Consider the following 25810-nt stretch of genomic DNA (forward strand, 5'->3'; position numbering starts at 1 on the left):
AAAGTATACATATATCTATAGTCATTTTCGGCCGATTAATTAGGAAATTTTTTTAGTATTTTTTAATAAAAACGAGTAATATACGTTACATTTAGGTTGATTCCTAACTTTATATACCCATTTTCCTTTTTTTTTTTTAATTTTAATTATTATTATCCACCATGCGCAAACATGGTCTTTTAAATTCTTTGAAATACCACAGCGTGAGGTGCTTGGTGTCTCAATTTCCCTCTTAAAACCCTAGGGTTTATAACGACAGATTCTTTTTTATAATACTCAACGATTCTCCCCAGTTTCACAAATCCCAGGTATCTTCTTAGTTATGGAAGTTGATATGGAGACTTCTCCCAGCTATTTTGATCCTGAAGATTTCAGCAGTAGAGAGCGGTTTCGTCGATACGGGTAATTTATTTGGTTATGTTTTTTGTTCTTTTAATTCAATTATGTTTCAGAAGTCAAAAAGCTCAAATTTTAAATTTTTGGGTCTCTAATTGTTCTCATTTTTCACAAACATTCTACAAAATTTGATCTCTTCGTGTTAGATTTTTTATGCGCTGGAAAACTCAAGAGTCTTGTCCATGACGTTATATTTTGTAATTTTACTCAATTTAATTCAAGTGAAAAGAAAAATGCTGTTCCACATATGCATGGATTCTGTCATATGGACTAGCCAGTGCAAACGAGTCAACCTAAGAGTATCGTTCAAAACTCGAGTTCGAATAGCTTGAATCTTTAATCGATTCGAGCTCGATTTTTACATGTGACTATTATACATATATATTTACTTATATACATATTTATATATTTATTCAGAATTAAAATATAGCTTAAATCAAGCTTTTTGAGCTCGAGAATCTCGATATGTTCTCGGGTCGAGCTCGAGCTTAAAAATTAGTACTCGATTTAGTCGAGCTCAAATTCGAGTATACTAAATTTTCTTCGAGTCAAGCTCGAGCTCGATTGCACTCTTAACATGGATTGTGTAGTGATTTGCTGAAATTGCACGGATTCATTTCCTTGTTCTCTCGAGCCCCCTGCCCTTTTTCTTTGTCAATTTTTTGTTTCTAATAAGGCCCCCCATGATGAGGTACTCAGTCGGAGAAAAATGAGAGTTCTGGAGTTCCATACTGATGCGTAGCTTTTTATATTTCTATTCGTTTGAAAAGATTACTGATTATAAATGTTGAAGTCTTACTCTGCAGTCTGCACCATTAAATACATTTTATTTTGGTGAGCAGTGCAGGTTTAGTCTATGCCTGGCTTTAAAATATGCTCTCTATCTTCAGTAAATATTACAGAAACATCATTTGGTTTCATTTTATGTTAGCCAGACTTTTAATTCTCCTGATTTGATATGAAAGCAAAATCAATATATGCAGGAAAAGACATCCAGGTTCAAACCTGTCGTCACACTATGATAATTCAGCTTCAAGTTTTCGTAATGCTGCACTTTTTCTTGAAGACATAAAACATGAGGTTGAGAGCCTTGACACAGATAATGATGGAGTGCCTTTTGAATCTGCTTCTAAGAGAAGATCATCTGTTGACAGGCGGGAATCATCCAGGGTGGATGTGAGCGCTGATGCAACATGCCGACGGGAAAGTGAATCCCTGAAGATTTGCAAACAGGAAGTTGATGTGGGAATTGAAAGTGGTGACACTATGATCCAATTGTTTGCTTCGCTGTTGGATAGTGCCCATCAAGGTGCGTGTGCAAAGTTGCACTTTTGTGCTGTTCTTTGATGTTGCTTCATATAATGTCATTTGAAAGTCTGATGATTGGACTAAAGTTTGAACCATGTGGGTGAAATTATTTTTCTGACCTTTCTAATAAATATTGCTCCAGACCTGAGCTATGGCATTTTGCTAATTGGACTAAAGTGGACATGATGTAGATGAAAATATTTTTCAGACCTTTTTACTCATGGGTTTCTTAACTTGAGATTCAGGTCCAACAGAATTACTAGTCACTATTTTCTTTCTTTCTTTCTTTTTTGATGAGAAACAACCTACTTATTTTTATCTATTCATATTATCTCGAAGACTTATGATGTCCTCTTTGTTATGAAGGTGTTTTCCTAAATAAATTTTGTTAATATAGGTTGGTGCCTTCAAATCTCCACCTTTATTTTTTTTTTAAAATTATTGATTCCTAATTTTCAATGTTCTCCCACAAATATGACTCAATTAAAAAACCTCATTATGTATCAGGGCTTGCAATGTTATTGTTCCGTATTATCTCATCCATAATTTTGTTGAAGATGAATCGAAGATCTCAAAATCTAGAAATTAAAACTGCTGTTGATAGACAATGATTATATGTTGCTAGAATTAATATTAAGCTGGGCTCTTGGATGTGCCAAATAACGATAAAGAAAAAAAATTTATTTCTCTTCTTTTCATGAACATTTTTACTGTGAAGTTAACTTGGAGGATTTATTTATTTAATTTTTCCAGATTTTGGCACTCTTTCGGTTGATAACAATGTAAATTTAGCATTTGATTTGCTGGTTATCTGTTGTATTTGCAGGGTTGATGCCTATTTCGAAGCTGATTTTGCAATTTGAGAGTTCTTGCCGCAATGTTTCTGAGACAATTAGGTATTGACTCAATCATTGTTATCTTTCATTTCGCTTTTTCGGGATTCGGGATAACATTGCTGTTGGAAGCATTGGTATAGCACTATATGTTGAAATATGTAACTAGAATAGATTAAATTAAATCTTGTTTAATTATAGTTGATAAGATATCTTATCTTCGGTAGAATTGTAAATTGCTTAGATTGATGGTTTTACCCAAAGTCTTGGATTATGATTTGTAATCTGAACACTATTTAAAGGGGTGTACCCTATGAGTGAAATATACGAGAAATCAAACTAATTGATCTCTTTTTCGATGGTATCATGAGCCGAAAGATTTCTTAGTTAAAATTGGCCAAAACTGACTCTAGTTCCTCTTCCACAACACCTCTGACAAATCCAAAGGCCACACATAACTCAGGTTGCAATTCCGATTGTGTTTCTTCCTGATGCTGATTCTTCTTCTCTGTCGATAACAAGCCTTAATTTAATTGGCAAGAATTATCTACATTGAGCACAATCGGTTAAAATTGTGACTTGTGCCTGAGGAAAGCTGGTCAATGTCACTAGCAATTGTGCGCTCTAGAATCCATAGACCTTTTACATAAAACATGGGTTGTGGAAATTCAATGCATGACTTATCTTTTTTTTTATATGAAACCAAACTTTATTAAAATAATAAACCGGATTACAAAGGATAGTAATCCTCGTTGCCTTGTTACAAAATGTAAATGTCCATTTCTAAAGTAAGATTAGCAGCATACAAACTTTCAATCCCTAAGAAAATCAGAAATAAATAAATGACTGAATTCCGGTAGCATTGTGGTCCAATTAGCAACCTTGAATTTGATTTTTTCCCATACGTCGTCCAAAGAGTCGGCGCAGTATGTGAATATTCTATTGTTTCTCTCAAACCATAGCGACCAAAAAATGCCGTGGACCTCCAGAAACCGAAAACTCTTATTCCTTCTTCCTGTGTGGAACACTGTCTCCATAATAAATAAGTCGCGGGCCTTTTTTGGAAAGGTCCATTCGAAACCCAACTCTTGTAGAACTTTTGCCCAAATTCCCCTTGAACGAGCAGTGTAACAAAATATGGTCTTGACTCTCCTCCTGTTGCCGGCATAAACTGCACCATTGTGGGCTTAAAGCACTCCCGTATTTCTAACCACATCAAAGTCACCTCCCAAGCACCATTTCTCTCTGCAAATCGTATGCAACCCTGCTAGTTCATCCCAAAATAATTCTCTCTGTCTCGATTGAACCGTTCCGTAGATGGCTGAAAACCACCATTTGATTTGATCGTTCCCTCTTATTTCGATGGACACCGAGAAATCCCTATCAAATTATCGCTGACCCCCACTACTCTAGGGTCCCACATCCCTAAAATACCTCCAGATCTCCCTAAAGATGGTAAACTGACCCAATCCACGAATCTTGATTTCAACAAACTTGCAACGAAACGTCTGTCTACCACTTGTTGCTTAGTTTCTAATAGTACAACAATATCCGGTTTTTCCTTTCGAATGACACTTCGTACCAATTCCCTCTTCCTTGCTGCACCCCCGCCTCTAATATTCCAAGAGCAAATTTTCATAGTAACGAATTAGGACATCTTCGATGTCGAACCTCTCTCGTAATTCACCCCAAATCTCAATCTCTGTAGCTCTCTGCTGAAAATCCCAGTAGATTTCTTCCCCCTCCCCAACATTCACGTCTAAATTCCTATCCTGGAGTTCAACTTTTGTGCCCACACTGTTAGCCAATACAGCCTCTTTAGTAATCTCTTTGTCGGTACTCGACTTGTCATCTACCCTCAATGCCCCTCCCCCTAAGAAGCCACTAGACAATCCCAATACAGAGAAAGACGCTGGAAAAATGGAATGGAGTTTGAAGGAATGGTTAAGAATCGAAGAATGGAAACAGGAAAATACCTGTCCCGTTGAAGAGTTTCAGAGTTCATCGATACTTGATCTTTTGAGAGACTGGAGTTATGTTTATTGTTAGTTGCATGATTTTATCTTTCATGGCGGTGGACTACTAGTCCACTTTATGTAAAAGAATCACTATTTTGTCTTATTAATATTATCAAGTTTCTTATAAAAAAAAAGAATGTGTCTCATCTTCACGTTGGAGTGACTCGGTGTTAGATGGATGATCATATGATGATGAAAACAGCTCCTCAATATTCCCTAGTACTCCTTTGGTCTGAGCTGAATCTTCGGTCTGTTGAGATACATTACTATCTGCGTCTGATGATTCGTAATGTTCCTCAATGCATGACTTATCAACTCAATTGAACCTCAGATAAGTCATCATTATCTTTGGTTTATGACAACTAAAGATGTGCATATTCGGATCTTGGCAACGCTTCCCTGATTTTTGAGATTCAAGCGAAGCTCAAAGAGATGAAGCAGGGATCGAAAGTGTGACCCAATATTTTTCGGATTTTCAAGAGATGTGCAAGAACTCGATTTATTCTTTGATGAAGAAATGACTTGCACAAATGCAATGTCAAACAACAAACAACTCTTGAGAAGGAAATAGTTTTTGATTTTTTAGCGTGCCTCAATCATGACTTGGATGATGTGCGAGGAAGTGTTGTGGGCTGCGAGCCCTTTCCTTTGACGAAGTATGCTTTGCAGAAGTTTGGCGGAAGAAGTTCATAGGAAAGTTATCTTGCTTGATGACACTCCGACCTTTCCAACTTCCCCTGAAGGTTCTGCTTTAATCTCACATAAATTCTTACCTTCCGAGAGGTATAATCGTGATCAAAAGTCAACCACAAGACGTGTCTGTTAATACAGCTATTACCATGGTCATACAAAGGACAAATGTTGGGAACTCCATGGCAAACCTCCCAACTGGCTAGCCAAAGAAGAAAAGGAATGGCAAGGCTTATCACACCCAGTCTGCAACAAACAATTTTGGACCAGCTTCTATGCCCTTGACAAACGAGCAGATCGAACAAATCTGCAAATTTCTGAACCAATCTTCGGTCAGTGCAGATCCCAACCATACTCCAGCCTTCCTGACAGATCGTGCTCGATAACACAATTTGGAAAAAAAAATTCAGTACAAAAATCTTCCCAGATGAACCCTTGGACCATCGATTCAAGGGCATCTAAGCAAATGATAGGTCGTTTCAGTGATTTTTGTACCTATGTTCTGTGTGCTATCCCATCAATGTTATTCTTGCTATTGGTTCTTTGAGACAAGTTGCCGGAATTGGTAAGATAAGATTATCCCCATCTCTTGTCCTTATAGCCGCATTTCATGTTCCTCTAATGGTTCTTTGAGACATGTTGCCGGAATTGGTAACATAATATTATCCTCATCTCTTGTCCTTATAGCCGCATTTCATGTTCCTGCCTTGAAATGCAATTTGATATCAGTTACGAAATTTACCCGAGAAACTAATTGTGTTGCGATATCAGTTACAAAATTTACCCAAGAAACTAATTGTGTTGTTAAATTCATGTCTTCTTCGTGTCAATTTTAGGATCTATTGTCGGGGAGGACGATTGGGAATGCTAAGGTTCATGATGGACTTTACTATTTTGAGGCTAATCCTAGAGAGAGTAGACTTCATTTAGGTCTAGTAATGTGGCTTTGTATGTCGTAGTTAAGACATAATGTTATGACATCGTTCGCTTGGCCATCCCATTTGTTTTATTTGAAGAAATTGTTTCCATCGTTTATGGCAATAAATAATTTATTTATCTCAATTGTGAAATGTGTGAACTTGCTAAACATACTCGCACATCACTTTATCTAAAATCGTATAAACAATTCACATCTTTTTCTTTAATCCACTGTGACATAAAGGGCCCTTCAAAAATTCCCACCTCAAATGGTAAAAGATGGCTTATTTCATGTATCGATGATCACACACGAGTCATTTGGGTTTATCTACTTCGTGATAAATACGAAACTAACCTCATCTTCAAAAACTTTCATATAATGGTGCAAACATAATTTCAGACCCAAATTCAAATGTTGCGTATGGATAATGGAGGGAATGTTTCAATCCCGTTCTTGGGGAATACTTATCCGAGCATGGTATTATTCATCAAAGCTCTTGTGTCGAAACTCCGCAACAAAATGGAATGTCGGAAGGAAAGAATACACACTTGTTAGATGTTTCTCAGGCTCTTGTGTTAACGATGAATATTCCAAAATACCTATGGGGAGATGCACTTTTGACCTCTACATATCTTATCAATGGCCTGCCCAGTCACCCAATCAGAAGCCTCAACGAGACGTTTGCTCCTGTTGCCCAACTGAACATGGTTCGGATTTTCCTCTCATTGGCAGTCAGTCTTGATTGGCCTCTACATCAACTTGATATAAAAAATGCCTTTCTAAATGGGGAGTTGGAAGAAGTTACATGTGTCAACCTCTTGGTTTTGAATTAGAATGTGAAGTTTGTTGGTAAACTTAACGAGTCTCTTTACGGCCTAAAACAATATCCACGAGCTTGGTTTGACAGGTTTCGAAGGCTATAAAGTGGTTTGGCTTGAAACGTCCATTGTTTTGAAATGGTGGTTTCTGTTATCACCTATACCTTGGATGCATAGTTGATCACGTATATCTGTTATGTGAATTTCGATCCACTCCTGATATGAATCTTGACACGAATAAATAGCAAACACGATTAAAAATAAATCGCACCCTCTATTCAATTACGATATTAAGATTCGTGTGTTTTTCCCGATCTTTTGAATCAAGTATTATGTGATATTCACCTCTAAACTAGCAAGAGTTTAGCAACAAATAAACACGAGGATAAACAATCGAAAAACTATACGAACCTTCGAAGAACTTTGCCTACGACAATCCGCACAAGCAACGATCGACAAACGCCACAAAGTTAAAAACTTTGATAAGTTTGATTTGATTTGACAAAGCTTGGCTTTGAAAAGTTGAGAGAAAATTCTCAAAGTTTTGATAAACTCAAAATAAAATATGTATTGTGTGTAATTTTTCGTCCAACATAGTCAATATATCAAAAGATACCATGCAATCTAGTGTCCCAAAATAATAAAACTCTAGAAAAAGAAACAAATCCGCGCAGAAAACGCTAGGCACGGACCCCGTGCAGACCTCCGTGTCTGGGTCCGTGTACATACTGTACTAATCTTCAATCTGGATCAAAGGACACGGACCCCGTGCTCACCTCCGTGTACGGGTCCGTGTAGGCACTGTACTTGCCAACTTCAAAGGGCACGGACCCCGTGCCTGGGTCCGTCTCCAGGTCCGTGCAGGCACTGGATTTGCTCATCTCGGGTTGTGAAGGACACGGACCCCGTGTACAGGTCCGTGTACACGTCCGTGTAGCCTCGGGTTTCTCCAACAATGCTTGAATGATTTTCTTTTGGTTCCCAAACGCCACTCCCATGTGTTTCCATGCTTTCCTCGGAGCTTGGCTGTCCATGATCGCATCATCCTCCCCTTCTTGAAAAGGATTTGTCCTCAAATCTGTGCTACCTACACAAAAATGAAGCAAGTTAGTAATAACAAAGATTATGTGACCAACATGCTTACCTCGAAGTTCAATTTTGTAGGTGCTATCCCCCATGTGCGCCATTGACATTGGGGACCTCAACTCCTTGGTTGCTCTATTCTTGTAAACATCACTTACACCAAACATCAAACAACAAGTGACATGAGATGATAAGACATCATTAACTATCACAAAGATCAGATTTCTCCCCTTCTTAGACCTAGTTAACAACACAAAAATTTTCACACAAGTGCACAACCATATTTCACTAGGAATAAGAATTACTTCATGCCACACATAAGAATTAAGCTTAGATGCCTTTTTCCTATATGTAATGCATATATTAACACACAACTTGACATACCTCTTCATATGCAACCAACACATATAATCATGCATTTCATCAATGATGAAATCACAACAGTACGCCCCACTAGCGATCAATTCATAAAATGAACATAACATGAACAATTTAAGCTCCTTCAAAATATATTCATCATGAACATAGAAATTCTTATATTCATTCATGCTCCTTTCACCACTATCACCCAACAAATATAAATCATGGAAATAGGACACACTAGATGTACTACCCATGTAAACAGTTAACCCATCACAAAGATTTGAACATAATGCATAAAATCCACTGTCATAACAAAAACTCATCGCTTTGACAACTCTTGAAAGTTCGCAATCACTAACATTGAAATTTGATCTATTCAATATGTCATCATTCTCAAATCTATGAAGTCTAGGCACAAAGATTAAATCACATTCATCCCTCCTAAACATCACATTTTCAACCCATTCTTGCAAACAAAACAACAATGACTTAAGGTAAGGAAGCAAATCATACCTCATGGTTGTTGCGCTGGCAACTAACCTTACCTCACCTTGATTGCCTTCGAAGTCATATGGGTCATCCCATGGCTTTCCCACACCATCTCTACTTGCTCGCCTCCACATCATGACACCAATAGAATCCTGCAAAGAAAAATTAACAATGCTCGGGATTGAACCGGCGATATCATCACAATATGGATAAACCACTTTGTACAAAGGTACATGTAATGGTTTATGCAATAATAAGCAACTCTCATCCTCACTCTTTTCACTCCTTTGGGCCATCAAATTATTTTTCATTTCTTTTTCTTTGGCCTCTTTTCCTCTCTCTTTTTTCTTTTCTATGGTCATCTCACTCTTTTGTTCACTCTTTCTTTCGACCATATATTTTTCTTTTTCTTTTTCTAAGGCCATCTCACTCTTTTGGACACTCTTTTTTTCGGCCTCATCTCTTTTTCTTTTCTTTAATTGATCCTCAAGTATTTGTTTTGGTGACAAAGGAAGCAATACAATTGGTTCTTTGTTTAGGACAAATGAGTACGTATTCTTGAAACCATCATGTGTTACCTTCCTATCGAATTGCCAAGGCCTACCCAACAAGATATGACAAGCATGCATAGGCACAACATCGCATAACACCTCATCAACGTACTTCCCAATCGAAAATGCAACTAGAACTTGCCCATTCACTTTTACCTCAGCACAATCATTCAACCATTGAAGCCTATATGGTTGTGGATGTTTTAAAATAGGCAAATTCAACTTCTCCACCATCTCACAACTAGCTACATTGGTACAACTCCCTCCATCTATAATGACATTGCAAACCTTTTCATTTACAAAGCATCTAGTATGAAACAAGTTCCCCTTTTGATTGGTCTCCTCCTCCTCGACTTGGCCAATCATGATACGCCTAGTCACCAATGATTCTCCTACAACCGCCTCATATCCCTCATCGGGATCCTCCAATGCAGGCATATCATCATCACTACCCTCGCTTTGGGACTCATACCCACCATAACCATTCAAAACCATCACTCTTTTATTAGGACATTCACTAGCAATGTGACCCAATCCTTGACATCTAAAGCATTTAGTATCCCTAGAACGATTAGAAGGAGTTTCAGATTTACCTTGGACTCCTTGTTTAGGCGCCTCTTGCTTAGTGTCAAATCTTGGCTTGGCCACCACTTTATTTTCCTCATGCTTCACAACATTGGATTGCCAAGAAGATGATGCCCCTCCGGTTTGATTGGTGCGGCCCACTCCTCGCCTCTTGAGTTGTTGCTCCACCTTTATGGCCATTTGCACCATCTCGTCTAGATCTAAGTAGTGCCGAAGCTCCACTTGATCTTGGATCTCCCCTGTTCAAACCACAAAGAAAACGAGCCATAGTTGCTTCATTATCCTCCTCAGTATTTGCCCTAATCATGAGTATTTCCATCTCTTATAGTAGTACTCAACACTCTTCAACCCTTGCCTCAAAGTTTGTAACCTCTTAAACATCTCCCTATAGTAATGGTTAGGCACAAACCTCTTCCTCATTACACTCTTCATCTCATCCCAAGATTCAATAGGTCTCTCATTATACTTTCTTTTAGTGGTCACTAATTGATCCCACCAAATGAGAGCATAGTCTAAGAATTCAACCACCGCCAACCTTACCTTCTTTTGTTCGGAGTAGTGGTGACATGCAAATACGAACTCTACCCTCTTTTCCTCATTCTAGGTACGCCTCCGGGTCAGATTTCCCATGGAATGAAGGGATTTTAATCTTAATGCTACCCATGTGACCATCTTCCCTAGTCTCCTCATACCTACCCCTCATAGCTTCTCTTCTTCCCCTTCCAAATCCTCTATCTCTCCCATTCCTACCCCAATTCTCATTTTGACTCTCATCGCCTCCTCCTAGATCATACTCCTCATCATCTCTACCCAAATCCCTAGGCTTAGGTTTACCCCCACTAACACTAACCTCAAGTTTATCCAACCTCTCATTCAACGACTCCATTTGGGTCGTCATCATCCTACCAAAATCCCCAAACATCGCATCTAGTTGGGCCTTAGACACCCCCGAATTCGAACTATCTCCTACCCCCCTCTCCATTTAATTTCAAATTTGTACCTGCAAGAAAAGGTTAGTAGAAAAAAATAATCCTCACCCAAATGCTCACGGTCACTCCAAAGAAATTCACTCGTCTTTTCTCACAATTTTTTTTTTTTTTGCTCACAACAAATACTCACTAGTCACTCCAAAGAAATAACACTCACACTCAAATGTTTCCACTCGAATTTGATAGTACTCTCAAAAGTGTGCTCAAGCTTTGTATTTGGGATATCAAACAATCAAGGTTCAAACTCGTGAACAAATGCGACCGACTCACTTGGACTGTGTAGACAAGCAATTCGAATATAAACAAATATATATATATATATATATATATTTTTTTTTGACTGTGTGAGACAATTGAATATGACTCTATGAAGACAATAGAACAATATATCAAAAAGAAATAATGGTGAATTTTCGGAATTTTTGTATTTTTTTTTTTTTTGCTCTTAATTTTTTTTTTTTTGCTCTTTGAATTCCGAAAATTCAAAAGAAAAAAAAAAGGACTCAAAATTTCGTGTATCACAGATTCACGAAAAAAATTACGAAGAACGATAGAACAAACAGATCTGAAAATAATCGAAGAAATAATACAGATCTGCAATTTAGAAACAAGATAATTACTTGAATTCAATAAACCTGGCTCTGATACCAAATGATATGAATCTTGACACGAATATAAAAAATAAATCGCACCCTCTATTCAATTACGATATTAAGATTCGTGTGTTTTTCCCGATCTTTTGAATCAAGTATTATGTGATATTCACCTCTAAACTAGCAAGAGTTTAGCAACAAATAAACACGAGGATAAACAATCGAAAAACTATACGAACCTTCGAAGAACTTTGCCTACGACAATCCGCACAAGCAACGATCGACAAACGCCACAAAGTTAAAAACTTTGATAAGTTTGATTTGATTTGACAAAGCTTGGCTTTGAAAAGTTGAGAGAAAATTCTCAAAGTTTTGATAAACTCAAAATAAAATATGTATTGTGTGTAATTTTTCGTCCAACATAGTCAATATATCAAAAGATACCATGCAATCTAGTGTCCCAAAATAATAAAACTCTAGAAAAGGAAACAAATCCGCGCAGAAAACGCTAGGCACGGACCCCGTGCAGACCTCCGTGTCTGGGTCCGTGTACATACTGTACTAATCTTCAATCTGGATCAAAGGACACGGACCCCGTGCTCACCTCCGTGTACGGGTCCGTGTAGGCACTGTACTTGCCAACTTCAAAGGGCACGGACCCCGTGCCTGGGTCCGTCTCCAGGTCCGTGCAGGCACTGGATTTGCTCATCTCGGGTTGTGAAGGACACGGACCCCGTGTACAGGTCCGTGTACACGTCCGTGTAGCCTCGGGTTTCTCCAACAATGCTTGAATGATTTTCTTTTGGTTCCCAAACGCCACTCCCATGTGTTTCCATGCTTTCCTCGGAGCTTGGCTGTCCATGATCGCATCAACTCCGGTCACTTGTTTCTGAAACTTCCTGCATTTTAGTGTACACTTGTTCCCTTCATTGCTGCTTGGAAACATCAAGTGTCACTTTTTAGAACTTTCAGATAAACACATTGGTTGTGGTTTTTCTATCTGATGATCTGACTACTTTTTTTGTTGTTTTCCTTGTAGATATGGTTCCAATGAGAGGTATAGAATTATTGAGGATAAACTGATGAGACAGAGGGCTCGACTTTTGCTTGATGAAGGCGCTACCTGGTCTCTTCTGTGGTACCTGTATGGGAAAGGTAGTTATGGCATTTTCTACCCCAATAAGGTTGATTTAGTCTTGTAATTATTGTGTCTTTAATCTTTTTTCAATACCAGAGTCCTTAAAAGATTAATGCCTTGCGAACATCAAGTTGTTGCCTAAGAATCTAACTTTTTTTAAAAATTAATAAGCCAATTGCTCAAATTAACCAGAGCATCAACTGCTCATTTTATATTTTTCTGTTGCTGAGTAGATGAGTAATTTGTGGATGATTTCATCTTATTCAGATGCTACCAACCACACCCATTGATTTGAGCTGTTCGAGTTTTATGTCATGCATCACTTGTTTTTCATGCCCTTGTCATGCCAGTTGGTAAACACACCAATTTTTTTAGATTTCTCTACCTGAATCCAGATCTTGCATAACCAGTTGGATTTCTGCTGTAATGATTTCACTGGCAGTAACTTTCTGTTCCTTTGGCAGTTCTTTTAATCATGTCAATTCTCTGTTTTTAGGCTTCAAGTTCTTTATCTGTTTCAACTTGGAACCTAATCCGCGAGGCTAATGTATTTTGTTATTTTAACACAGGCAATGAGGAACTTCCTGAAGATTTAATCATGGTGATGTATTGTCCATGGTCGTATTTCTCCTTTAATGTGTATCCGTATCATATAGAGCAAATTGAAGTGCTCTTTATCATGAATTGCTGTTGAGGCATACTATATAGTCACCCATTCTTTGTTGTCGACTTTACTGATACAATGCTGAGTTAATATAACGCTTTCCAACAGTTCCCTACAACTTCACATTTGGAGGCATGCCAATTTGTTGCAACTGATCACACAACACAGTTATGTCTTAGGATTGTTCAATGGCTTGAGGGATTGGCATCCAAAGCTCTTGATTTGGAAAATAAGGTATACTCATGTCAACATTTATCTGGATACACCTTGAAATGGTCTTTTTTTGTAGTTTGTACATGTTATAGATTGTATATAGAAATAAGAAATATGTAAATATGATTTACTTTGATTGTAAGGATTTTATTAGTGATTTACCTTGATTGCATAGATTGATTGTAGGGATTTGATTAGTTTACTTTCCTCACATAGGACTAAAAGTTTGTATATATATGTGTATGTTACTAAGGAATATGCTGAAATCTATTATTCTTTCAAATTTGCATTCATATTTTGTTACTTTGTATCAGAGAGTACAAACAAATAGTGGGAGGGGTAAGAAAATTATATGTGTATGTGACCAAGGAATAAGCTGAAATGTATTATTCTTTCAAATTTGCATTCATATTTTGTTACTTGGTATCAGAGAGTACAAACAAATAGTGGGAGGGGTAAGAAAATTTGGGTCACATATTTTAGTGACAATTTGTTCTCACCACCGACATTGAAGAAGTGCCGCTCGCCGATCTTTAATCGCCCAGATTCCGGTCTAGTGCTGCGCCGCCGGCACGTCATCGTGCGTTTGTCGCCCTATCTTCGGCTTTCACAATTCCGCTCGCCCTGCTCGATATACCACTTCTGTTTACCTGGTTGAGTCGGCATCTTTTCAGATGTGAGACTTTTTGTGCAACAGGTTCAAAGTTTAATTTTTGATATTTCGGATTTAGCCATCCGTTTCCTTTGTTTTTACTGCCGTTTGGTGATATGGCTGAGAAGAATTCTATATTGGTGTCCGTCGGTGTTCTCGTGTTCTAAAAAATCACGGAATATAAAATAACGGCTCTAATTATCTTGATTGAAGTAAGACAATTCATCTTTATGTGCGGAACATTGATATGGATAACCATATGACTAATAACCCGCCTGCAGATGAGTCAAAGCAGACGTGGTTGAAAGATGATGCTCGGTTATTTTACAAATACGAATTTCCATTGACAGTGAGGTAACTGGTCTAATTAATCACTGTGAATTTGTTAAAGAGCTGATGGAATATCTAGATTTCTTGTATTCTGGAAAAGGGAATATTCTCGTAGTTATGAGGTGTGCAAGCCTTTTATTGTGTAGAAAAACAAACAGGTCTGCAATCTTTTTTAATGTTGTTTAAAAGGACTTATGAAGAACTTAACATGTTATTACCATTCAGCCCTGATGTGAAAGTACAACAAGCTCCATGGGCGAAAATGGATGTAATGAGTTTTTTAGCTGGGCTTCCTCATGAGTTTGAAACTACTAAATCTCATATTCTCTCTACTTCTGAGATTTCTGCAAGAAACATTAAGTAGGGTGTTGCTTATAGAGAATTCTCCACCAATTGTATTTAACATTGCTTTTGTTGCTCGAAATAACATATCTGAGTCTGGAAGACAACACAACAAATGGTGGTAAAGGAGTGGGGACAAGAAACTACGACGAAAAATCTCGACACTCGAGGATAAGGATTCAGAGGTATTGTTTGACAATATTTTCACAAGCCGGGTCATATGAAACGTGGTTGCAGGAAATTGCAGAATGAGAAAACATAGTCAGTATAGATCATATCTACCAAAGACACTTCTGAGCAGTCTGTCACGATTTCATTAATTAATATACCAAATTCTTTCAATATCAAGAATGATTAAAATCTCCACCAGGTACTGGGATGACCGAGTCATGTAAACCAAATACATGTCTTGTTTCCTCATCTACCAAGCGGGTCATTGATTCTGGTGCACATATCATATGACATGTGATTCTAATTTGTTCTTTGCATTTCAGTCACATACCTCTACTTCTACAATTACTTAAGCAGATGGGTCAACCTTAGATGTTCTATGCTTTGGCACAATTACTCCCACTCCTTCATTTCCTTTATACTTTTTTTTTATAGGAAACGATTATTTATTAATAATATTAAAGATGAGAGAGTACATCAGTGGACTAGTAGTCCACTGTCTAGTCCACTGTCATAATGTGTGAGAGCCCATTAACATCACAGTAGTAATTAATCTAACAATACACAAGTTCCCAATGTCTCAACAAATCAAAGGAGGAGACATTTGTGAAGTCTTTGTGATTTCCAATCCACATTGCCATGTTGCTCTTTATTTTTTCCCAGCATTTGTCCGAATTTTCGTCAATGTCTTCAAAGATTCTTCGGTTTCTTTCTAAATGACATGAGTCTGGAGGCGTCTACATTCTTGATCCACAAGTACCAAAGTCCATCGCCTCTTCTAGAATAACCACCCCATTCGAAGCGCATTGTAAGTTGGGTCATCTTTTTTGCCAAGTGTTGAAGAAACTTTGTCCACAATTTGATATACTATTCTCATTAGATTGTGATTCTCGTCAGTTTGCTAAACGTCGTCTTAGTTCCAGCCCAAGAGTCAATAAATGAGCCAATACTCATTTTGAGTTAGTTCACTCAGATGTTTGGGGACCTTGTCCTTTTGTGTCTCAAAATGGGTTTAATTTTTTTTTACTTTTGTTGTCCATTATTCCCGTGTGACATGGTTAAATTAAATGAAGAGTCGTCCTGAGTTATTTTTTCATTTATCCGCCCTTTATGCTGAGATTCAAACTCAATTTAATGTTCCTGTACAAATACTACGAAGTGATAATGATAAGGAATGCTTATCAGAATCTTTCCAAACTTAAATGACTCAACATGTCATTCTTCATCAAACCTCTTGTGTAGACACCTCCTCTCAAAATGGGGTTGCAGAGAGAGTACTGCAAAAGATTTATTATTTCAAATGCACGTTCCTAAACGGTTTTGGGCTGATGTGGTTTCCACAACTTGCTTTCCAATTAATCGTATGCCATCGTCTGTTCTTCATGGTGAGTCTCTTTACCATGAATCTCGTTGCCATGTCTCTCTCCAAATAAATCATTGTTTTTTGTTGAACGTAGAACATTTGGTTGTAATTGTTTGTTCGTGATATTCGTTCTCCTGTCACAAAACTTGATCCCAAATCTTTGAAGTGTGTTTTTCTTGGGTATTCTTGGGATAAAAAATGATATAGACGTTACAGTCCTAATCGTAGCAAATATTTGGTGTCCGCTGATGTTACTTTTCTTGAAACCACATCTTTATTTCCATTTATATAGATCGTCTTAGTCAAGTGGAGGATGATGATTTGTTAATCTATACTGGCACATCCTCTATTTCTGATTTTACTGAATCTGTTACCCTTATGTCTCTCATACAACATGTTTATTCCCGGTGACGTCTTTCTCCTAACCCATTTCCGGCACTAGCTTCATCGCCGGCAGATCAAGTTTCAAGTAATGATCTACCAATTGTTCTTCGCAAAGGCACACGTCAGTGCACCTATCCAGTGTCATCTTTTGTGTCTTATAATCACTTGTCATCATCTTCATGCTTCTTTATCGCATTTCTTGTTTCTATATCTCTTCCTAAGGCTTTTATGAAGCTCTATCTCATCCTGAATGGCGTGATGCTATGATTGAATATGGATGCTTTGGGTGACAATGGTACTTGAACTATGGTCAAATTACTTGCAGGAAATAAGACAATTAGATGCAAATGGGTGTTACAGTTAAGGTCAATCCTGATGGATCTATTGCTAAATTGAAAGCCCGCCTTGTTGCTAAGGCTATGCCCAAACTTATGGTGTGGATTATTCCGATAAGTTCTCTCATGTCGCTAAACTTACTTCCAGTGTTCTAAATGGCGGTCGAGGCGGCCGCCTAGGCGGTAGGCGGCCCTCGACCGCACCGCCTATGCATGAGGCGGGTGTCGAGGCGGGTCGAGGAGGCGAGTAGGCGGGTCGAGGCGGCGAATAGGCGGTCGAGGCGGGCGAGGCGGTGAGCAGGCGGGCGATGCAGTAGTCAACAATTTTAAAAACCTAGTCAACAATTTTTAAAACTTAGTCACAAATTTTAAAAACCAAGTCAAAGTCAACTAATTTTAAATATTAGGACTATTTAAAGGTCTTACTTGGAGAATGGTAGTGGAGGCCTCCGGAGAGGATGAAGTGCTACATCCAAGGAGGAGTGCAAGGAACATTCCCATTAGAGAACTTAATGAATATTTAGAAACATCGGAGGAGGAGAATGAAGAAAATGTTGATTGAGTCCGATGATGAGAGGATCATGGATGTAGTAGACGGTGCATATGTAGATGATTTGGAAGATTAGTTATGTTTAGTCTACTAGTTCTAATGATGGATAATTGATTGAAACTTTGAAAATTTAAACTTAGTTTTTTGGTAAAAAAAAATATATTACTTCGTTAGCATAATAACATTAATATAATGATGAATCTTTATTAATTGCACATTATCTAGATGATATTATATTTTTTGCTTAAACATTATTTAATTGCACATTTTAGATAAAAATGATAATATTGCATAATTATCTAGAAAAAATTACTTAAAAAAATCCAACCGCCTAGGCACCGCCTGGGCACCGCCTAGGCGGCCGAGGCGGTAGGCGGTCACCGACCGGCCCGCCACCGCCTCCCGCCATTTACAACCTTGCTTACTTCAGTCAGGTTATTTATTTCCATGGCAGCCACTCATAATTGGCCCTTACATCAGTTAAACATCAAAAATACTTTTCTTCATGGTGACCTTAAGGAGGAAGTCTATATGGAGCAACCACACGGCTTTGTTGCTCAAAGGGAGTATGGGAAAGTGTGTCGGCTTTGAAACTCTTTATATGGTTTGGAACAAAGCCCATTGACATGGTTTGGCAAATTTAGCGAGGCAATTGAGTAGTTTGGAATGAAGGAAATTAAGTCCGATAATTCTGTGTTCTACAAACAATCTGCAGTGGTCTTAATTTTGTTGATTATATATGTGGGTGATATTGTCATTACTGTAAATGATGTTGTAGGTATTTCATCTCTTAAATCCTTTCTTCACAATCAGTTTGATACGAAGGATTTAGGGATTTTAAAATACTTGGGTGTTGAGGTAACGAGAGCTAAGAAATGAGTCTTCTTATTTCAAAGGAAACATGTACTTGACTTATCGTCTGAAACAAGAAAGTTGGATGCTAAATCATGTGGTACTCCAATTATTCCAATTTGTAGCTCACAAAAGATGGTGAATTATTTGATAATCGTGAGAGGTATAGATGATTGGTTGGAAATTTAAATTATCTTATTATGACTTGTCCAGATATTGCATATTCAGTTGGTATTGTCAGTCAGTATATGGCTTTTCCAACAATTAATCATTGGGCAGCCATTGAAATTTTTTTGTGCTAATTGAAACGAGCACCTGGACGAGGTATCTTGTATATCAATCATTGTCATATTAAGGTTGAGTGTTTTTAGATTCTGACTAGGCAGAATCCAAGGATGATCGAATATGTACATCTGGTTTGATCACTACAAGATATGTATGTGCAGACATGAGAATAGTTGGAAGATATTTTCACAAAAGCGTTAAATGAAGTTCGGGTCGAATATCTTTGTAACAAGCTGAGCATGATCAATATCTATGCTCCGTCTTGAGGGGAGTGTTATAAATCCCATATAGAAATAGGAAATATGTAGATATGATTTACCTTGATTTTAGGGATTTGATTAGTGATTTACCTTGATTGTAGGGCTGATTGTAGAGTTGATTAGTAATTTACATTGATTTTAGGCATTGATTGTAGTGATTTGATTAGTTTACTTTCCTAACAAAGGACTAAAAGTCTATATATATGTATATATGAATAATGAATAAGATACACTAAAATGTATTCTTTCTTCATGTTTGCCTTCATATTTTGTTACAGTCCGTACGTCGAATCTAATCACAAATCCAAACCCCCCAATCTAGCATTTCAGTCTTACTTTCTACTACAATAATATCAACCTTCTTCATATCTCTATCTTGGCTTTGGGGAGAACTGATGAGAAAGCTACGCAGAAGAGATGTCTCATAGCTCCGATTTTTTTTAGGAAACGATAATTTATTAATTATAAAGTAAAAATGATTACATCAGTGGACTAGAAATTCACTGTCGTAATGTAGCACACAATATTAAAACTAACTTAGTGATGCACATATTCCCAATGTCACTATCAAATCGAAAATGGAAACATTCTTGAAATCTTTATGACTTCCAATCCACATAGCAATGCTAATCTTGATTATTTCCCAACACTTTCTTGTATTTGCCTCAATATCTTCGAAAATTCTTCGGTTTCTCTCCAACCAAACCGTCCAACCGATGCAATGAACCACGACTTGCCATAAACTTCTTCCTCTATTACAGGTTGGTTGTCCCAAATCCATATTGAACAACTCTTTGGTTGACTTAGGTATAACCCAAACCAACCGCAGCTCTTGCAACGCTTTAGCCCACAATGATGTCGAGAATGGACAATGGATGAGCATATGATCCTGAGTCTCTATATCATTTATGCACAGCACACACCAATTGGGACACAAAGCAATTCCAGGGCATCTTTTTGAATCATCTCCGAGGTCGGTAGCTTACCCAGAGTAGCTGTCCAAGAAAAAAATTGGATCTTGTTTGGAACTGGAACTTTCCAAATAGCATGGAACAATTGGAAAGGAGGAAAAAGTTCATTAGGGAAAAAAGACTCGTAGAATGAGCTGACTGAGAAAATACCCGAAGAATCCCCGCTCCACTGATTAACATCATCTACCCCTTCAACTAACCTAAGTCTCACAGCTCCGATTAAGCTTCACATAGTAAAGGATGGGCTTGCAATTCAAGTTTAAGAATAAGAGATGAAGTGGAGTGAATATGTTGCAAATAGATATGTTAGATCCCCAAATTATGTTGTGGAAAGAATCGAGGAAACAAACGTCATGGGAGATGATTTGGAATTTGGATGCAAAAATCATGGAGTAGTGTATTTGAGAATGATTTCAGGAAACATATTGCTTGATAATAAGAGTCATAATATCTAGGTGAGATTATAAATAAAGCAAAGCACATAGAAGGAAAGGAGTAAATAATGCGAGTAGAAATTTTTTGGTGGTAACTCCTCAGATACTGCTGTTTATCTTTTAGTTCCCAAGTTGTTACGTTTTTTTATTGTAGCTTTCCAGGTATAGCTTTTTTCTCCCTTTTTGCAGCTACTCTATTTCTCCCTTTTTGCAGCTACTCTATAGCTCGAACGAAGTTACTTTGCATTGTACTTTCCTATTTGGAATTCTTTTGGATTTTAGTTATCTTGTTATATATAGGGGTGAAACCTATCAAGATAGCAATGACGGAGGAGATAACGTACGAATAAAGGTGAATTTATGTGTGGTGAAGAGGAAAGGTGACGGGGGAAAGAGCGGTGAGGTGTATTTGGAAAAATAGAAAACATATTATTTTATATGCATGAAATAGTCAAATTGCATAAAAGTATAAATTATATTTTCTTCTATCAAGTCAGCCTAGCTTTTCTGTAGTTATCTCATATTATTCCCATCAGCCAACCAAATGCACCCTTTAGGCTACAGAATACTTGTGCCGAGTTGATGTAAAATTTTATTCTGCAGGTTCGAGGATCTCATGTGGGCACTTATCTCCCTAGCTCAGGTGTGTGGCATCATACTCAACGGCATCTAAAACAAGGTGCCTTCAATCCAAAAATTGTTCACCACTTGGATTTTGATGCTCCAACCCGCGAACATGCTCATCTGCTGCCTGATGACAAGGTAATCCTTCCAAAAAGTCTACATGTTAAATTTAAATTATCAGTTCGTCATCACCTTAAGTTTTCTGCCTTTATAGTTGTTTAAATTTTAGAACATATGTTACTCATTGTGTTATAAGTTTATATTTCAGTAAGTTCTCTGAGGTTTTTTTCTTCTTGAAACATGGTTTTGTTGAAGGAAATGAGTTTGGTCTAGTGGGGCTCTAACTGGTTCGGAGTTATTTAATCTAGAACAAGCATTATTAAGAAGGGTAATGCAACTGTATAAGGCCTCTAAAATTTTCTTTACTTAAATTTAGTAAAATATTCTTTATCAAGCTTATGATTTTAAATTAAACTCGATAGAATTGTTTCTGTCAAATTTGTATTTCAATCCACAAGAAACACTGGTCCGTGCAAAAACCATAAAATGGTGTTGAGATGGTTTGCAATATACCATGCATAGTTAGCAGAACTCCGTTCTGATTATGATGTTGGTGCAACTGGGGATGCAAGGATGGCTAACTAGTGTTTGAGGGGATATTAAACCAAGTCTAGAAAGGTGAAAAGTTATGACCCTTTAGGGCCATAATATATTTCTAACCCTGCGTCTCGTCTGTTTTCTACTCTGCTGATGGCTGGACAGTTCTTTTCTTAGCTTTCAAATTGCAACTCCTCCATTTAAGCTCAACAGCTCATTTCATGTTTCTGATACAGTAAAATTCATCCTGGTTCCGTATTGTTTATGCTATAGTATGTATTCTTAAAAGACTTTTTCCATGTTAATATTCGATACTACTAAAGCCATATCGTTTCTAATGCAGAAGCAAGATGAATCTCTCTTGGAAGATGTCTGGGCTTTGCTGAGAGCTGGAAGACTAGAAGAGGCTTGTAATCTTTGCCGATCTGCTGGACAGGTACAAGGTTTAGTTAAATATTTGGTTGTGTTTATCGATTTTTCCTGGATATACTGTAAGACAGAATCTGATGTCATTACCTGATGACAAAACTCCTTTTGGCAGCCATGGAGGGCTGCAACTCTGTGCCCCTTTGGAGATTTCGGTTTATTTCCATCTCCTGAAGCCCTAAAGAAAAATGGCAAGGACAGGATGCTACAGGCCATAGAATTGGATAGTGGAATCGGTCACCAATGGCATCTTTGGAAGTGGGCCTCTTATTGTGCCTCCGAAGTAAGTGATGAAAAAGCTACTCAAGAGTGATTGCATATGCTGTTAAGCTTGTTATATGCTTCTGTTATTCTTTCTATATATATACTTCTATCGAGTTTCCCAGGACTATGCATGTCTACCGTTTGATTTTGGTTGTTATTTAGAATCTTTCGTTCATTCGTTCATATTTTTATTCATATACTTTTCTCTGTACATTTGTTAATGTTCTGAGTTCTGACTAGGATTTGATACATGTTTTGAGTCTCATGGTTGCGATTTCTCAATGAATGCATGGTCAACATTTATGGTTTATGTTCTCCCTGTAGAATCGACGCCTTCTGATGGTTTATCTTTATATGGTAGAAAATTGCTGAACAAGATGGTGGTAAATACGAAAGAGCAGTGTATGCAGTCCAATGCAGCAATTTGAAGCGCATTCTTCCAGTTTGTACAGATTGGGAGGTATGTTATCTAGTCATGCAGCTCTTGATTGCAATTTGTCTTTTCTTACTACTCTTTGAATGAAGTTACTTCACATTAACTAACCTATGGAATAATTGCACTGAACAGTTTCTAAGACTTTTATTGTTTTCTAAACTCGTTTTCAACTCTCTGTTGAATAGAGATTGATATCTCTGACCAAAATCCCATATCTCCTTCCAAAACTTGTTAGTGACCTTTAAATTTGTTTGCAAGTTTAAGACTTACTAGGTCTGATTGCTTTGGGGGAAGATGGAAGTTTTACTTGACGCTCAAATTTTCCTAAGTTGCCTTGTAAACGTTTGTCAGTGCTCAGTGGGTAATCCAAGTTTGAAGTGAAAGAATTCAATGGCATACTGCTTCGTCATGTTGCTTACCAATGAGAAATAGGTGATTGAGTACATCTTAAGAACAAAATAGCTAACTTTTTCTTACTCGTGATAATTTTTTAACTAAATTACGTGGCCAACCTTTGTGGTTTTTCATATCAGTTAAAGTGCTGAAAAATTATTTAGTTTATAGTGCTCATTTGCAGTACAATATAAATAACGACAGGTCTAGTACAACATGATGAATAAAAGTTTGATGTTTTTTCTCGCCCCTTCCTCTCTGACCATGTTGAATAGGTGTTTCTATTATGAGTTAAGCATGATAACTATGAGTTCTTTGCCTTTGCTTTCTGACATCAGTTGTGTATTATGGAGCACTTTCATGTACTCAAGCGTGCGTTGTATTAATTAGCAAGACCTGTAGCTACTTTTGTTTTTCAGTCTGCTTGCTGGGCATTGCGTTGTATTAATTAGCAAGACCTGAAGCTACTTTTGTTTTTCAGTCTGCTTGCTGGGCAATGGCCAAATCATGGCTTGATGTCCAGGTTGATATCGAAATAGCTCGTCTGCGACCAGGTGGAATTGACCATTCTAAGAGTTTTGGTGATGCGATGGAGAGGAGTCCTGGGCAAGGAGATGTCTCTCATACAATTGGTGGGCCCGATAGCTGGCCTCATCAAATCCTAAATCAACAGCCCAGGAACCTTTCGTCTCTCCTCCAGAAACTTCATTCAAGGTAAACTTGTTATGCTGATGAAATTAGTTTGTGTTTTCTGTCTCATGACTGATTGTGTAGATTGAAAATATAGTGACACTGTGCACGAGGTGGTTGCTCAGGCATGCAAGGAGCACCAGAGGCAAATTGAGGTAACTGTCTTTGACAGAAAGCTTTCATTTGACTTATATTATATGCATGACAGTCTTCGGAGTCATTGTGTCAATTCACTTTGCATCATAAACTCTTAATTGATACAAGGATTTGACTTTAAATAGTTTCCTCGTGTTTTGATTTTTACACCTTGTATAGTAACTATCAATTGAGAAATGTTTTGTTACCATTCTGGCATAGAAGATTCTTTTTAGAACATATCAGTTACTTCTAGACATTGCTTTTTCTTTCTTCTTTCGTTGCTCTGGAAATTCATCGTTACAGGTGAAAGATCCACATTTGCCCATATAACTTTTGCCTCATTTAATTCATCATTTACGATCTGTTGTATCCTTAATGTTAATCCTGAATTCTGTATGCTGCCTGCCATCTTAAGCCCAAATTGAACAACTACTTTCCAATCTTTAATCAAATGATTTGTGTTGGTTGATTAAGAAGCTAGCTTTACGGGATGGGATATTCTGTATTATCCCCATAGCCTTGTGATTGCTCTTGTCTAAGACTTGATGCACTCTTATTGCCCCGGAGCTTGCTTTTTAAGTGACAAACTGTACTAGAATTGTTAGGAATGGGTTCTAAAAGTGAGAAAATACCTCCGAAAGGTGCTAGATGTTGAAAATAAGAACTTATAATTTAGTGTGAGATCTCGATTTCCTGTGGTACTATGCCTCTGCTGAAGTCTGATACAAATGTTTCATCCTCTCTATCTCTATCTCTATCTCATACTGCACCTATGGATGGGATTTTGTTTTGTCCCAAACATATGATGATTGAAATATATTATGCTATTGCAAAGGCATACATGTTTTCATATATGTGTTCTTTTGATTTTTGTTCGTCTTTTTGGTTACTTTGTATGCCTTTCTGTGTATTGTCAGAAAATTTGATGTGGTATATTCTTTTGAAATTACCTTCTATCTTACTCACTATGCGTCACAGCGAAAATCACAAGTTTTAGTGAATTGCAAAATATGATTTGAATTTATTGGTCTAATTTCATTGACAAAAATATGTATTCAGATGAATCTTATGCTAGGAGACATCCCTCATTTGCTAGACCTCATATGGTCTTGGATATCACCTTCTGAAGATGACCGAAATATTTTCAGGTACCTAATACGTTGTTGGTTTTTGAGATTATATACCATTTAGAAGTAAATAAGCTTTCCTTCTTCATATTTGTTATTTACTCCAGCAATTTGATGACGTTTTCATCACTTGGATTTTACTTTCTATGAGGAGGATGAACAAAGCGCATGATGAAATAACGTGGTAGTTGTTGGATGATGTTGATTTCCATACCTTTTTCTGAAAATTATGCTTTATTCAGGCCTCACGGGGACCCACAAATGATGCGTTTTGGTGCTCATTTGGTGCTGGTGCTTAGATACTTACTAGCAGATCAAATGAATGATGCTTTCAGAGAGAAGATAATGACATTTGGAGACTTCATTATACACATGTAAGTGGTTTTTTCTTTAGCTAGAGTCATCCCAGTTTATGACTTTTTTAATCCCTATAATCTAGAAAACACTAATAAAAAAAGGTACCTGTCTTATGCATGGTGGCTTGTCATTTCATTTTTGGTGAAATTTATTTTGAAGTGTACTGTTGAAGCCTGATG

The 25810-nt window shown here is 37.4% G+C and overlaps 1 protein-coding gene across 1 annotated transcript in view; it reads left to right on the top strand.

The window, feature by feature from the left end:
* Positions 1 to 210: 210 nt before the first annotated feature.
* Positions 211 to 25810, top strand: part of LOC140808706 (nuclear pore complex protein NUP107) — a 32119-nt gene continuing 6519 nt past the window's right edge. The window contains exons 1-15 of the mRNA XM_073165888.1: positions 211 to 283; positions 323 to 402; positions 1380 to 1705; positions 2531 to 2600; positions 12675 to 12790; positions 13343 to 13374; positions 13546 to 13671; positions 21183 to 21341; positions 22144 to 22236; positions 22342 to 22509; positions 22852 to 22950; positions 23801 to 24033; positions 24107 to 24164; positions 25207 to 25295; positions 25517 to 25648. Coding sequence (XP_073021989.1) covers positions 323 to 402; positions 1380 to 1705; positions 2531 to 2600; positions 12675 to 12790; positions 13343 to 13374; positions 13546 to 13671; positions 21183 to 21341; positions 22144 to 22236; positions 22342 to 22509; positions 22852 to 22950; positions 23801 to 24033; positions 24107 to 24164; positions 25207 to 25295; positions 25517 to 25648 — 1781 coding nt within the window. The 5' untranslated portion in view covers positions 211 to 283. The remainder of the gene's footprint in view (positions 284 to 322; positions 403 to 1379; positions 1706 to 2530; positions 2601 to 12674; positions 12791 to 13342; positions 13375 to 13545; positions 13672 to 21182; positions 21342 to 22143; positions 22237 to 22341; positions 22510 to 22851; positions 22951 to 23800; positions 24034 to 24106; positions 24165 to 25206; positions 25296 to 25516; positions 25649 to 25810) is intronic.

This window comes from Primulina eburnea, chromosome 13, assembly GCF_022965805.1.
Source record: "Primulina eburnea isolate SZY01 chromosome 13, ASM2296580v1, whole genome shotgun sequence".
Lineage (NCBI taxonomy): Eukaryota > Viridiplantae > Streptophyta > Magnoliopsida > Lamiales > Gesneriaceae > Primulina > Primulina eburnea.